The sequence below is a fragment of the Saccopteryx bilineata genome, chromosome 1, assembly GCF_036850765.1.
Source record: "Saccopteryx bilineata isolate mSacBil1 chromosome 1, mSacBil1_pri_phased_curated, whole genome shotgun sequence".
NCBI classification, from domain to species: domain Eukaryota; kingdom Metazoa; phylum Chordata; class Mammalia; order Chiroptera; family Emballonuridae; genus Saccopteryx; species Saccopteryx bilineata.
Genome location: NC_089490.1, coordinates 93,857,033 through 93,871,834, shown reverse-complemented (window position 1 = coordinate 93,871,834; position 14,802 = coordinate 93,857,033). Strand labels below are relative to the sequence as shown.

Here is a 14,802-nt window from a genome sequence, read left to right as displayed (position 1 = left end):
AACCAACACTTGGTGTGGAACCCCAGGAAATGCAGGCATTTAGATGCCAACGACTATGTTCCATGTCAGCCAGGCCGTGGCAACATTACCTCTATACTATATCCAACTGAGACAAATGAGAGCCCTTCCCATAAATGCTTTGCTTAGCCTCCTTTTTTTTTTTTTTTTTTTTTTTTGCTTAAGTTGGAAACGGGGAGGCAGTCAGACAGACTCTCGCATGTGCCCGACTGGGATCCACCCAGCATGCCCACCAGGGGGCGATGCTCTGCCCATCTGGGGCATTGCTCTGTTGCAACCAGAGCCAGTCTAGCGCCTGAGGCAGAGGCCACAGAGCCATCCTCAGCGCTCAGGCAAACTTTGCTCCAATGGAGCCTTGGCTGCAGGAGGGGAAGAGAGACAGAGAGGAAGGAGAGGGGGAGGGGTGGAGAAGCAGATGGGCGCTTCTCCTGTGTGCCCTGGCCGGGAATCGAACCCGGGACTCCCATGCGCCAGGCCGACGCTCTACCACTGAGCCAACCGGCCAGGGCCGCTTAGCCTCCTTTTTTAACTAGCAAAGCTGTCCCAAACAATTCAGTTACAAAAAGACTGGAGCTCCTGATGGCCCTTTCAGAGTGTCTTTCAACTTGAGAAAATGAGCAATCTGCTCATCAGGTGATTCTCAGCTAAGCTAATGCACTAAGCTCAACAGTGCTCCATGGTGCAAAGAACACAGGTTTGGAACATGGGGGAAATCATTCAGGAGAGTTTATGGAGCACCCGCTATTTACCAGTAACTGTATTTATCAGAATAACAAATGAGGCCCTGGCCAGTTAGCTCAGTGGTAGAGCACTGGCCCAGTGTGTGGATATCCCACATTCGATTCCCAGTCAGAGCTCACAGGAGAAGTGCTCATCTGTTTCTCTACCCCTCACCCTCTCTCTTTCTCTCTCTTCCCCTCCTGCAGCCATGGCTCCATTTGAGTGAGTAGGCCTTGGGCACTTGTCGCAAAACCATGTGGCAAATAATTTAGCAGGTCTCAGGTGAGAACCGTGGAGGATTAGAAAATAAACACAGGAAAAAAAAGGATGGGATCAGGAGGACCCATATACAGTTCATAGCTTGCAAGAGCCAAACTCCACCCCCAAACCGCTATATTTATAGGGCAAAGTCATTAACAAAACAAAGAAAGCTTTAGGTACAAAGTTACATTTTTGAGGCAAACCAAGAATTCTTCCAAGTGCTGAAAAAACCCCACCCTGCATAACATCTTAACTTCACAAAACAAAGGGTAAAAAGAAAACTGCCTCCAGTCTTTTTGAGGGACATGAGGGATGGGATGAGTGGAAACACAGCTAATGGAGGTGTGGAGAAGGGCATGTAAATTGCCTTTTCCAACTTAAAACAGAGATTATGGGGAATAATTTAGCCTTTAGCAACTTAATCAAGCAAGTGAGGTGGGAGGATGGGCAGCAAGAACCCTGTCAATTTACTGCCAGTCCCCCACACCTCTGTCCCCCCAAAATCTAAACCGCAAGGACCCTGTCAGCTTGCAGTCTCCAACAGGCACTGAGGATGGCTCCTTGGCCTCTGCCTCCGATGCTAAGAAGAGCTCAGTTGCTGAGCAACAGAGCAACATCCCAGATGGGCAGAGCATCACCCCCTAGTGAGCTTGCCTGGTGGATCCCAGTTGGGGTGCATGCCAGAGTCTGTCTCTTCCTCCCCTCCTCTCACTGAATTAAAAAAAAAGTCTGTGTCTGCCTCTACTCTTCTCACTGAATTAAAAAAAAAAAAACGAACAATGAGAAAGACATGGTCTCTGCCCTTGAAAAAATTACAACCTAGGACAGGGATCATCAAACCTTTTCTGTAAAGGGCCAGATAAACATTTTCAGACAAGCCATGCAATCCCTTTTGTACCTACTCAGATCTGTCATTGCAGTGCCAAAGCAGCAACAGACAATATGTAAATGAATTAATGTGGCTGTGTTCCAATAAAACTTTATTTACAAAAACAGATAGTGGGCCAGATTTGGCCCACAGGCCTGTAGTGTGTCAGCCATTGGTCTAGAGGAGATAAGAGTTTGGGTCCTAATTCTGTTAGTGACTAGTTATGTGGACATAGGCAAATATCTGATGTACAGTCACCATTCATTTGGAGACCACAAAATTACCTGGTGTGTCCTTGTCCCAAATATACCCTGAGTATGATTCCCTATAGTCTAGCCCCCTCCTTTTGTAGCTTGGGAATAACCAGAGAGGTGATTTAACTTGCACAAGATTGCTCATGTTTTTTGTGTGTGGGCTTGATCAAGCACATCTGAAGAATTTTTTGTGTCTGTAGTAACATTGGTTAATAACTGTATATAAGTTTCAAGTATACATTATAATTTGATATCTGTATACACTGTAGCAGGCTCACTATCAATATTCTACTACCAATAATCTAGTTTGTGTCTAACACCATACAATAGGCCTCCTTTACCCATTTCACTCTCCCTCAACCCACTGCCCCTCTGGTAACCACCAATCTCTTGTCTGTATTTTTGGATTTGTTCTTATTTTTGTTTGTCCATTTATTTCTTTTTTGTTTTATATTCCATATGTGAGTAAAACCGTATGGTTTTTGTCCTTTTCTGTCTGACTTATTTCACTTAGCATAATAAAACCTTAAGGTTTATTCATGTTGTCTCAAATGGCAACATTTCATCTTTTTATGGCTGAATAGTATTCCATTATGTGTGATGTGTGTATGTATATATACCACATCTTTATCCATTCACTTATCAAAGAACACTTAGGTTGTTCCCATATCTTGGCTTTGTCCATTGTAAATAATGCTGAAAATGACAACAGAGGTGCATATATCTTTTCAAGTTAGTGGTTTTATATTTTTTGTATAAATACCCAGAGTGGAATAGTTGGATTTTTAGGTGGGTCTCTGTTTAACTTAATGAGGAACCTCCATACTGTTTTCCACAGTGGCTGCTGGAGTTTGTATTCCCACCAACAGCACACAAGCGTTCCCTTTCCTCCACGTCCTCTCCAACTCTTGTTTCCTGTCTTTCTGATAATAGCCATTCTAACAGGTACAAGGTGATATCTCATTGTGGTTTTCATTTGCATTTCTCTACTAATCAGTAATGTTGAATACCTTTTCATGTGCTTGTTGGCTATCTATTGTCTTCCTTGGAAAAATACCCATTCAGATCCTCTGCCCATTTTTAATCAGTTTGTTTTGTCGCTGTAGAGTTGGTTGCACATGGTTTTATATAGATAGTTGGGCTGTTGGCTCAGTGAATTAGCAAAGGATGTCAGTGAATTCAAGGTTACAGGCCAGTTAGCTAAGCTAGGTTCTATACATATAGTCAATTCTTCTTAACAACTTGGCCACTTTGTGTATATGGATCATTGGATATGTTATTGAGATGGAGAGTAATAATTATAATTTATGTTTATGGTGAAAACTAACACTGAGTGACTACTGATTACAACCTGTGCTCTGAACACTCCATGTATTGTAGTACCTCACTCAATCTCAACAATAGCTTTTTAGGTATTGTTAGGATCCCCATTTTATGGATAGGAATACTGAGGCACAGAGAGATTAAATATCTCTCCCAACAGCAGATGACTAGTGAATGGCAAAGTCTGGAATACAAACTTGGGCAGATTCCAGAGCCTTCCTCCCTTAGCTACTTTCCTAACCTGCCCCGTCTGAGTATGATGGGTGACAGAGTCCTGCCATAAATTATATTCGATTGAATCCCGCCAACAGGTCTGTGTTGCAGGTGCCATAATTCCCATTTTGAAAATGAGGAAACTGGCCTTGGCCGGTTTGCTCAGTGAATAGAGTGTCAGCCTGCATGCAGATGTCCCAGGTTTGATCCTCAGTCAGGGCACACATGAGAAGTGACCATCCGCTTCTCTTCCCCATCCTCTCCCCCTTCTCTCTCTCTTCTCCTCTCACAGCCAGTAGCTTTATTGACTCGAGCATTGGCCCTGGGCACTCAGTTGGTCTGAGCATCTGCCTCAGGTGCTGAGGATAGCTTGGTTGATTTGAGCATCAGCCCCAGACAGGGCTTTCCAGATAGATCCTGGTTGCAGTACATGAGGGAGCCTGTCTATCTCCCCTCCTCTCACTTAAAAAAAAAAAATCATAAATAAATAAATAAATGAAAGAAAGAAAATGAGGAACCTAAAGCCAGAGGCCAAGAGACCCAGCCCTGGTCACATATTCAGAAAGATGGGGGAGCCCCACCTGGAATCCAGGTCTTCCAGCTCATCACCCTGTTGGCACTGCCTCATCATCATCTCACCATTTCACACCTAACAACTTGAAGTTCATCTCTGGTCTAAAGGACAGAACATCAGACTATTCAGAAGGATGATTCAGCATCTAAATAAAGCACCAGGATGTCATCTCCAGGAGCACTTGACAACCAATGTCTGAGCCTCCAATTCATTGTAATAGAGAGACCTACACGCTTTGAAAACTATAGATAAGGGCTAAAGACAGACAACCAGGCCACATATCCTCACTTGCTCCTGCAGCTCAAACACAAATTCCTCCGCCAAGCATGCTTATGAGGTTAAATACCTCCCCTCTGATTCATGGCATCAGGCTGAAGGCAGTACGTCCTGACGGATTAAGCACGTCCTTAAGGGCTTGAATTACCAGGGTTTAGCTGCTGGTTCTGCCCTTGACATGTATGAATTTTGTAAGTTACTAGAGTCCTTATCTCCATTTCCTCATCTGTAGATCAGAGATGGTACCTGCCTCATGGAAATTTGAGAGTTAGAATGACGCGCAAGGTGCCTGCACAGCATAAGCTCTCAATAAATGTCTGCTGTTGTTGTCATTTCTCTGAGAGTTACCATTCTTTTACACATGCAACAAATACTTATCAAGTGCGTACCATCTGCCATGCCCTCTGCTTGGGCTTGTCACGGCGAGCCAGGTCTACAAAGTCACTTCTGTGTTGGTTTAGTCCAGCAATTTTCAATCTTTCTCACCTCAGGGCACACGTAAACTCATCAGTGAAATTCTGCTACACACCTAAAGGTGTATTTTTTTGCCAATCGGACAAAAACTATTTTTAAAATTTATTTAAAATTATTTTTAAAATTTATTTAAAATTATCTTTAAAATAATTATTTTTTTCAAATAGGTATAATTTTGACTTTTTTACAACAGATGGTTATTGTTGTGCTAGCTGTTTTTAATTTGGCCTTCTAAGGTAAGAGAGGTCAGTGCCCCTGATGGAATAGTCAGTTATTGTATGTTTTAAAAATTCTTGTGGCACACCAGTTGGAAATTGCTGGTTTAGTCTGTCAGGAACCATGCCTCTAGTGCAGTTTTTCAACCTCAGCACTATTAATGGTTCAGGCTGCATCGTTCTTCACAGTGGGTCTATCCTGTGCATTGTGGGATTTGTAGCAGCGTCCTGGTTTCTACCCATTAGAGATCAGCAGTACACACACCACCACCCCATTTTTGACAACCCAAAATATCTCCAGGCTTTTCCAGGTGTCTCCAAAGGGACAAAACCACCCCTGCTCTAAAGACATTGAGTAGTTAAGAAGTGCCCACTCCATATGACTGTTGTGAGAATTAAGTGAATTAATACCTGTAAAGACCTTAGAATTGTGTCTGCAACTCCATTCATGGGTCGGTATTGCAAAGAAACACAAAACACTTTTAACCATTTAAAACAGTGAGTTCTTATTTCGCATTGAGTCAGTGGGAAGGCTGAAAGGTTCTCTGGTCTCAGTGGGTCTTGCTTCTGAGGTCAGCTGGCTGGGCGATGATGGCTGGCTTTGCTGATCCTGGCTGGACTCTGTCACTGTCAGAGGTTTCAACTGGAACAGCTAGGTCGACTCCACTCAGTCTCATGTGGTCACTTGCCCTCCAGACAGAGTGGCTCGGGTTATTTTTTGGTGACAGAGGCTGGGTTCTGAGAGAGAGCCGGGACATACACAAAGCCACAGAAATCTAGCTCAGAGCTGGTGGCTCTCACTTCTACCACGTTCTCTTGGCCCGAACAGGTCACAAGACCAAGCAGTGCAGAGACAGACTCCAGCCTTTGATGGGTAGAGGTACAAAGCAAAAGCCATGCCCCAAGAGTGTGAATACAGGAAAGGGTGGAGAATCAGGGCCGCTTTTCCAGTCAATCTACTGTGATAGGTGTCCACCATTATGGCGTATGGAAACCAGCAGGTGCATCTCAGAAACATAACCATCTCCTGCTTCCTCTCTACTCTCCACAGTTTCTCGGAGTCACAGAGCTCTCAGCATATTGTGAAGGCTACTTTCTCAAAAACATGATGGTCCTCATTGAAAACGAATCATTCAAGCAGCTCCTATATGACAAAAATGGCGAAGGAGCGGGCCAGGATGTGCTGCAGGACTTACAGAGGACGTTGGCCATCAGGATTCAGTCCATCCACTTGTCATCTTCCAAAGGTTCCGTTGTATGAAACATCCGATGCAGGGAATGCTCCCTGGGGACTCCCCAGCTCTCCTGCTGCGTTGGCGTCATACAAACATACAAATTTCACCTGGCGTTCGTTTTGGGCTGGGCCATGGAGCTGCCTCTACTGCCTCAGCTCCCTTGAATAAGCAATTTCAGCTCCCATGTGTTCCTGTTGAAGAACAAAGGACATTGCACTGGTCTACTGGTCAGAGCACAGCTGGGTCCAGAGCTTGAAGGCCAACATGGGGCAGCTGAGCTAGCCCCATCCTAAGCACCCGTGGGTAGTTGAACATGTATTGCGAGGACCACTGTCAAAAAGGTTGGATTGGGAGCTAAATGTCGTTTGGGTTCCACGTGGACAGTTCGGAAAACCTAACTGCAGAGAATTGTATGACATATTAAAGACCTCTAGTAGCTTCGAGTCAGCAAGAGTCAACCATGATAGCAGATTGGTGAGATTGTTACCAACAGTGAAGAAATAATTTAACACATTTTTAGGGGTGGGAACTTTTTAAAATGTTCATTAATAATATAATTTTAAAAAAATACAGGGCAGCCTTGTAGTTTAAAATATATTTCTAAAACATAACAGTTCATTTTCAACTGAATTGTGTTTAGGGATCTGTGTTTCGAGATTTCTTTTCTTTAAAAAAAAAAAAAAACAGTTAAGTCACAGATCCTCACTGTATAAACCTGCATCTGACAAGATATCGCTGATACTCTATACAAGGTGAAATAATGATCCTGCCTTAGCGATCATGGTTACACAAAGGAAGTGCACTGCCAATAATTATCTCCAACTCAATAGCTGAAAACCACCTGCATGCTAACCGTGGTTCCGGGGTGAGATTGAAACAGCCCCACCTAACAAAACATGCATTTGCATGGTCCCGAACCTGTGAAATGTTATGTTTGTGTTTCATTTTTGCCAAGGTAAAAAAAAAAAAATGTTCCATTTGGTGAAACAAACATATCCATTTCTTTTCCTGATTACGAATGATTCCGGGGTGCTTTTGCAGAAAACGTTCTAGAGGATGCTGAATGGGGTGGGGGGCGGGGAGAAGCACGTCAGAGAATTTACTAGTAATTTCAGAGTTTTCTCTGTATTCTCTAAAGATGTTAATAGTTTGCTACTAGCCAGAGACTATGACTATGTTAGATTATTTTTAAAGAATAAACCTGTATGATAAGATGGAGTCTTCCTGTATTCGGAGAGTGTACAGTACGGGGTTATCTATAATGAAAGTTTATATCGACAGGGTTCCGTCTGCTCTGCCATATATGATATTATAAGCAAAAGAGATTGGTGAAGTGCCACAATAGTCCAAATGATTCTTGAGTTGCTGCCTTTTTCCCTTGTCCTTTAACTTGAAACTTAGATCCATGCGATGACAACAGCGAGAATGACTTTTACCGTCTGGGACGGCAAAGTTTTTTCTTGATACACCTATTTCCTAGCATGCCTGTGGGAAGCTGTGCACAGACCCTAAGTTTCAAAGGAGCTGCTGTTCATCCGTCGTCCGTGCTCCGTGAGCCACTGTTCAGAGGACTGATGTCGTGTTCTGTTTCATGGGTGTGACCTGTGGAGAGCCTGGGCCACATCTGTCTTCAGTAGTGGTTCTTCAGTGATGCGGATACACAAGGCCTCTCTTCCGCCTGGTCATTTGCAAACTGCCTCAGGCCCTACCATCAAATGAGGAAGGAAAAAAACTGCAGAGCCGTCCAAGTTACAGACACACACAGCACATGCGTGACTCATTGCTGTGTCCTTCCTCCTCCATGTCCTCAGAGATGCTGTGTGGATGTCCCTTTAACCGCAGCTGACTTCCCTGTGACTGTCCAATGCCAGTTCAGGGCTTCTGGGCATTGACTTGTACAGTGGCAACTCCTGACGGCTTCTGTTATAGTTTGGTGTGCTTTCTCTGTCATTAAAAGAAATGATTTTCCCAAACCACACACCCTTTGTATAAACAAGTGAGCTCTTCTTTTAAAAAAATTTTTTTGTTTAAATATAGTTGGTATAATATAAAATCTTATATTGGTTATATTAGTGTCAGGTGTACAGCATAGTGACTCAACATTTTTATACCTTACAATGTGATCACCCTACTAATTCTAGGAATCATCTGTCACCATGTAAACTTATCACAATATTATTAACTATATCCCCCTTCACCTTATTCACTCAGCTCCAAACCCTCCCTTCTGGTCTCTGCTTATATGAGTCTGCTTTGTTTGTTTGTCTGTTTTGTTTTTTTAAGAGTCCACATATAGGTGAAATCATATGGTATTTGTTGCTGTCTGACTTATTTCACTCACCTTAATACCTTCAAGGTCCATCCATGTTGTTGCAAGTGTCAAGATTTCATTCTTTTTTTATTGCTGTGTAATGTTCCAGTGTGTGTGCATGTCTTACATCTTTATGCATTCATCTGTTGATGGACACCTAGGTTGCTTCCATATCTTGGCTATTGTGAGTAATGCTACAGTGAGCATGGGGGTGCAAATATCTTTTCGAATTAGGGGTTTGTTTTCTTTGGATAAATACACAGAAGAGGAATTGCTAAGTCATATAGTAGATCTATTTTTAGTTTTTCGAGGAATCTCCAAACTGTTCTCCACAGTGGCTGCACCAGTCTGCACTCCCACCAACAGTGCACAGGGCTCTCTTTCTCCGCAGCCTGGCCAGCACATTACTGATTGAGTTTTGATAATAGCCATTCTGACTAGTGTGAGGTGATATCTCACTATGGTTTTGATTTGCATTTCCCTGATAAAGAGGTATCGAGCGTCTTTTCATATGTCTGTTGGCCATCTGTATATCTTTGTTGGAGAAGTGTCTTTTCATGTCCTTTGTTTGTTTGTTTGTTTGTTTGTTTATATGAATGAGCTCTTAACCCAACAGGTGGAGCCTAAGAACTTCATTCAGTTGAGATTAGAAAATGTGTTCCCACAGAAAAAGTAGAGAGAAATGCTTGTTAGGTGAAAGATGGATGATTGTGTCACTGACAATGAGTCACCGCCTGACCACTCTGTAGATCAGAGTGTAGCTGGACAAGCCCTAGCTAGTCCCCTGGGTCAGCGTATGCCTCTGGCTGCCACCCTCAGATTTCCTTCCCATCAGACAGAGGACCTATGGGTGCCGCCTCCTAGGCCAGTGCCTCTGCCTACTGACCTAACTCACCAGCAGGGGGCGGCGTTGGGCTGTCATTTCTATGCCCTGATGAAGCCTTTGACCATAGGGGGATGGAGAAAAGGAAGTTCTCAACCTGGTATGTCCCCAGCAAGGGCCAGGTGGATGATTGTCGATGGTGGCAGCATTCTGGGATGGCAGTTACAGAAGAACTAGCAGCTCTCTTCTTGGGTGTCAACATCACTGAGGTCAGCCAAGTCCCCAGGTCGTCCCCTCTGGCTCCTAACCCAGCCTGGGCCCAGCCCAGATCTGTGTGCAGATTAATACCCAGGGTTCATCCACAAGGGCCTACAGAAGCCAGGAAAGGGCCCGCAGCCCTGGGAGACCTGGGTCAGCGAGGCCTGTAGGCAGCTGGCATCAACCCTGCTTAGGAGTTGGGGTCTATTCTTTAAGAAGCAACCAAAGCAGTGAGTGCCCGGGGTGAACCTCCAACCAGGCCAGGAGAATAGAAGATTGATTTATTTTTGACTGTGCCTCTCCTCCTGTGTAGCCTCAGGCTGGGGAAGCATTTGATTCATTCCTTTTAGAAAGACCCAATTGTAAGGTAAGGTCTTTGCCTTTTTCTTGTCTGCCAGGTAACTTTGTTATTCAGTCCTTAATGAAGCCTGTACAAGGGCCCCTTAACATCAGGGTACAGGGCGGAGGGGAGGCTGCCTGCCTCAAAGCTCCCAAAATTGCCCCCATTCCTTCCATGTGCAAAGGGAGACTGGAGGAAGGGTGTACGCACAGCTACCCGAATAAACACAGAGGCCTGGACTTGGACTTGGCTTCTGCTGCCCCGCCCACAATGTGTCCACAGGTCATTGACCTTCCATATACTGTACCTTGTTTGAGTGTCATCCATTCTCCCCGAGAGGGGGAATCCTCCACCCAGAAGGTGAGAGCTGGGTCTCAGGAGGGGCCCGGGCAGCAGCTGGGAGACTGTGCAGCCACCCTCAGCGCAGGGCAGGATCAAGGCCTCTCAGGCAGGTCTCCACCCCTGAGGTCCTGCAGCTCCAAGGTTCTGTTTCTGTGGCCCCCATTGCTTTCTCCTGTGAAGCCCCAGGCAATGTGTGTTCTTCCAGCTGGGTGTTGTTTCATCCAGTGTTGTCTTACCGAGACTTTTATCAGTGCTTTATGAGCCTTAGACCATGCAAATGAAGGACTGAGGATCTGAGGTCTCCTGTTTCACCAGTCCTGGGGTCCCCTCCTTCAAAATCAGTGCTCACCTCCCACCACTGCCGGGCACTGGCGTGAGTCACAGATAAATGATTGCGGAGTCACACCCCACCATTTCTGACTCCATTTCCAACTAGCCTCTACACAGACTTCCTCTGAGACTAGCAGACTATTTCCTGGGCTTCTGGGCTTAAAGGTTCAAGTCAGGGAGCTGGTCACTCAGCCCCTCTCGGGCTCCATGCTGGCCCGGAAACTTTCACAGTCCAGGCGGTCAGCCCCCGAGCAGCGTGGAGACATTGGACAAGTTATTTCAGCTAATTTTCATTCTCCTGTTTTGAGAAATTGGGTTTAAATACTCCTCATTACGAGGATTGTTGGAAGGATTAAAGGACGTATTTTGTACGGGGCCTACTCTGTTAGTAGCACAGAGAAAGCATTGCTTCCTTGTAAGCCTGAGCAAAGGGAAGGAGAAATTGACAGCTCACACAAGGAAAGGAAGGTGAATGATTTTACCCTTCATTTTTAGAACTTTCTACAGCGATTCCCATGGTGGTTTTTGATTCTCCAGGGTTTTGCTACTTATCCAGCAGTGGAGAAACTGCCCCGGAAGAAATCTATTGCAGGCCTTGTTCCTCACACAGTGCCTCGCACACAGTCAGTAACGTTTGTCAGTGGGAGCCAAATTCAACTAGATTACCTTCGACGTAAATACTGTTTCCTAAATTAGAGCTGCAGGCAGCAGCTCTCCCCAAATCCTCATCTACTCAGGAATGTGAGACATGTTTGTGACTCATATGGCATGAGTCTAAAGCTCAAAGCCCTGCAAGTGACTGAGCAGGTCCCAGACCCACTGGAGCCCTGAAATTCAGCCCAGTACTGGGGGACCATGGCCCTGTAGAGAGAAGTCACAGTTCCCCAAATGAAACAAACTGCTAAGGTGTCAACTCTAGAAACACCTGGGATCACTGTCCTCAAGTCAATAGCTGGGCCCACATCCTCTTCTTCCACTTGAGTGTGTGACATTCCCTCCTCACGCCTCACTGAGAAATCCCCCTTGTGAATCTTCATGTCACCTCTGGTCCTCCCGCCTGGCCAATGCCTTGAGTCAAGCAGCACGTGCCTTCAGCCAGGGCCACTGTAGAAGCTGATATGATGCCTATTTTTTCACCCTCTTTAAAAATAACCCAGCGGATTTTAAACTTCCTGCTTGGTAGGAAAAAATAGAACTGGTACTCAGCAATCACATCGCACTGAGTTCCCATTCCTGATGAGGCAGTCAGAGAACAAGCGCCCCGCAAACGGACACATCTCCGAGTTTAGCTCTGAATATGAAAAGACAATCTGTCTGCGTGAATAGGCAATTAAAAGAGATGCCCTGGTATCACTGATAAGCTCTTTAGATGTTGCCTTTTAGAGTTAACTTTCTTTTGGATGAGTTTGGCATGTTAAATCCGTCTCAAACCTCGGGGTGAAGAACTGCACAGAGAGGAGGTGAGTGGTGTGAGAGAGGAGCTCTGAGCTGGGCACCAGGTGCACCTCTGCTCCTGTGGCTGCATCAGCTACTTGGGCGACATTGGCCAGGCCTCTTCTCCATTCTGGATCTGTTTCCTCAACTCTAAATGCGAGTTTTCTGAGCTGACGTTCTGTACACCTAGACTGGGACATGGCACACGCCTCTTACTATGTTCACGTACTAGAACATTGTAGTAGCACCACTGAGTGTGATGGGACATTCTGGATTGCATCCAGGAGGACTTAGGAAAGTGGAGCTCTGTGTACAGTGATGTTTTTGATAAGACAAGCAGTAAACCAAATAGAAACCTTACAACAAGCTCCAAGGATATTGTATTATGACGATGCCTCTCACCAGATGGTGGCTTTGTGACTACCACCTTCTTTTTTTGTTTTATTTTGTTCTTTTACTTTTTGTCTTGAAATAGCTGTAGAGTCACAGGAAGTTGCAAAGGTGAGTACAGAGAGGTCCCACGTCCCCTTCAGCCAATTCCCCTCGATGTACAGTCTAGTGCAATGGTAGTCAACCTGGTCCCTACCGCCCACTATTGGGTGTTCCAGCTTTCATGGTGAGCGGTATCGGAGCAACCAAAGTATAAATAAAAAGATAGATTTAACTATAGTTAAGTTGTTTTATAAAGATTTATTCTGCCAAACTTAGCGAAAATCTGACATAAAGTACTTGGTAAGTAATTATTATTATATGCTTTAACTTGCTGTAACTCTGCTTTATAAATTTTATAAAGTAAAGTTACTTCCCTATTGTATAAATCACTGTTACTGTGGAACTGGTGGGCGGTTAGAAAATTTTACTACTAACAGAGATAGAAAAGTGGGCGGTAGGTATAAAAAGGTTGACTACCCCTGGTAAAGTGTATTATCAAAACGAGGAAAATAGGCCCTGGCCAGTTGGCTCAGTGGTAGAGCATTGGCCTGGCATGCAGGAGTCCCGGGTTCAATTCCCGGCCAGGGCACACAGGAGAAGCACCCATCTGCTTTTCCACCCCTCCCCCCTCTCCTTCCTCTCTGTATTTCTCTTCCCCTCCCGCAGCGAGGCTCCATTGGAGCAAAGATGGCCTGGGCACTGAGGATGGCTCCACGGCCTCTGCCTCAGGCACTAGAATGGCTCTGGTTGCAACAGAGCAATGCCCCAGATGGGCAGAGCATCGCCCCCTGGTGGGCATGCCAGGTGGATCCCGGTCGGGCGTATGCAGGAGTCTGTCTGACTGCCTCCCCGTTTCCAACTTCAGAAAAATATAAACAAACAAACAAAAACCCCGAGGAAAATGACATTGGTATAATGCATGTGTCTCATCTTCTGCCATTCTGTGACATGTGGAGATGCGTTTAACCACTACAATCACCACTCCATCACAAAGACCTTCCTCACACGATCCCTTTATGCCTCTCCTAACCCCTTCTTCCACACACGCCATCCCTAACCACTGGCATTCCATCATTTTGAGAATGTTATATAAATGGAAGCATATGGCAGGTGCTGTATTCACTCAGCACAATGCCCCTGAGATCCACCCAAGGATGCTGCATGCATGGAGGAGTCTGTTCCCCGTTTATTGCTGAGCAGCATTCCCCAAAGTCCCGTCTCCTCTGAACCAAGTGCATGAGCATGTCAAGAAGGATGGCAGTGAGACAGCTTGGCTTTGGCAGCTGATGCTCTGGTCATCACCCCCAGAAAACAATGATGTCTCCTGACAGCTCGACATGACTGCCTCATCCTGCGGCTCTGAGGCAAGACTGTCCTATGATGTTATTTAGCCCCATACTTGGGTGTTGGTGATGGACCACTGAGGTCTGCTGCTCCCACCTAGGATAAATGGTCTTTCATTTCTGCAATAAACTCCTTCTGTAAGTGACCAACCTCCAAACAGCTCACCATTGGTGTGGCGAAGGGCTTCTCAAACTCACTCCATCTGCCCATCCCTAGGGCTCTCTTCAAAGGCAGGTTCTGATTCTACAGGGCTGGGTCAGTTGTGAGATTCAACATTTCTAACATGCATTTGGGTGACACTGATGCCACTGGTCCAGGGACCACTCTGACTAGCGAAGGGCACAGTACAGAGATCAGATTCACCTCAAACCCTTTCTGCTGCCAGACCAACCCATGACTTTTGTCCTGTCGCCCAGCCTTTCTGGAATCTCAACCTCATGAGTGATTATGAGCCTTTCCTTCTGAGCCAGACCATGAAGCAATTTTAGCAATACATCTGAGAAAAATATCATTTGAAATGATACTGTTCTAGGTGGGGGGGTCAAGCTGTCTGGATGAAGCCTACGGCATTACACACAACCCCAACTCTACCTTCCCTGCTTCCTGGGCTGTTGGGTCTGAGTCACATGTATCTATTTCACAGGCGTTTGCTGGTGCTAATATAAATAAGGGACTCGTCTCTCTGCTGTGACATTAAGTACCCAACTCCTCCCCATTCTGTTTTTCCTTTCTCCTTCAGGATTGCCATGGAAGGAAA

At 45.3% G+C, this 14,802-nt stretch overlaps 1 protein-coding gene across 2 annotated transcripts in view; it reads left to right on the top strand.

Moving 5' to 3' along the window:
• ABTB3 (ankyrin repeat and BTB domain containing 3) overlaps positions 1 to 7,120 on the top strand; it is a 297,169-nt gene extending 290,049 nt beyond the window's left edge. For both annotated transcript variants that reach the window (XM_066260050.1, XM_066260041.1), the window contains one exon: positions 6,248 to 7,120. In XM_066260050.1, coding sequence (XP_066116147.1) covers positions 6,248 to 6,457 — 210 coding nt within the window. In that variant the 3' untranslated portion in view covers positions 6,458 to 7,120. The remainder of the gene's footprint in view (positions 1 to 6,247) is intronic.
• Positions 7,121 to 14,802: the final 7,682 nt, after the last annotated feature.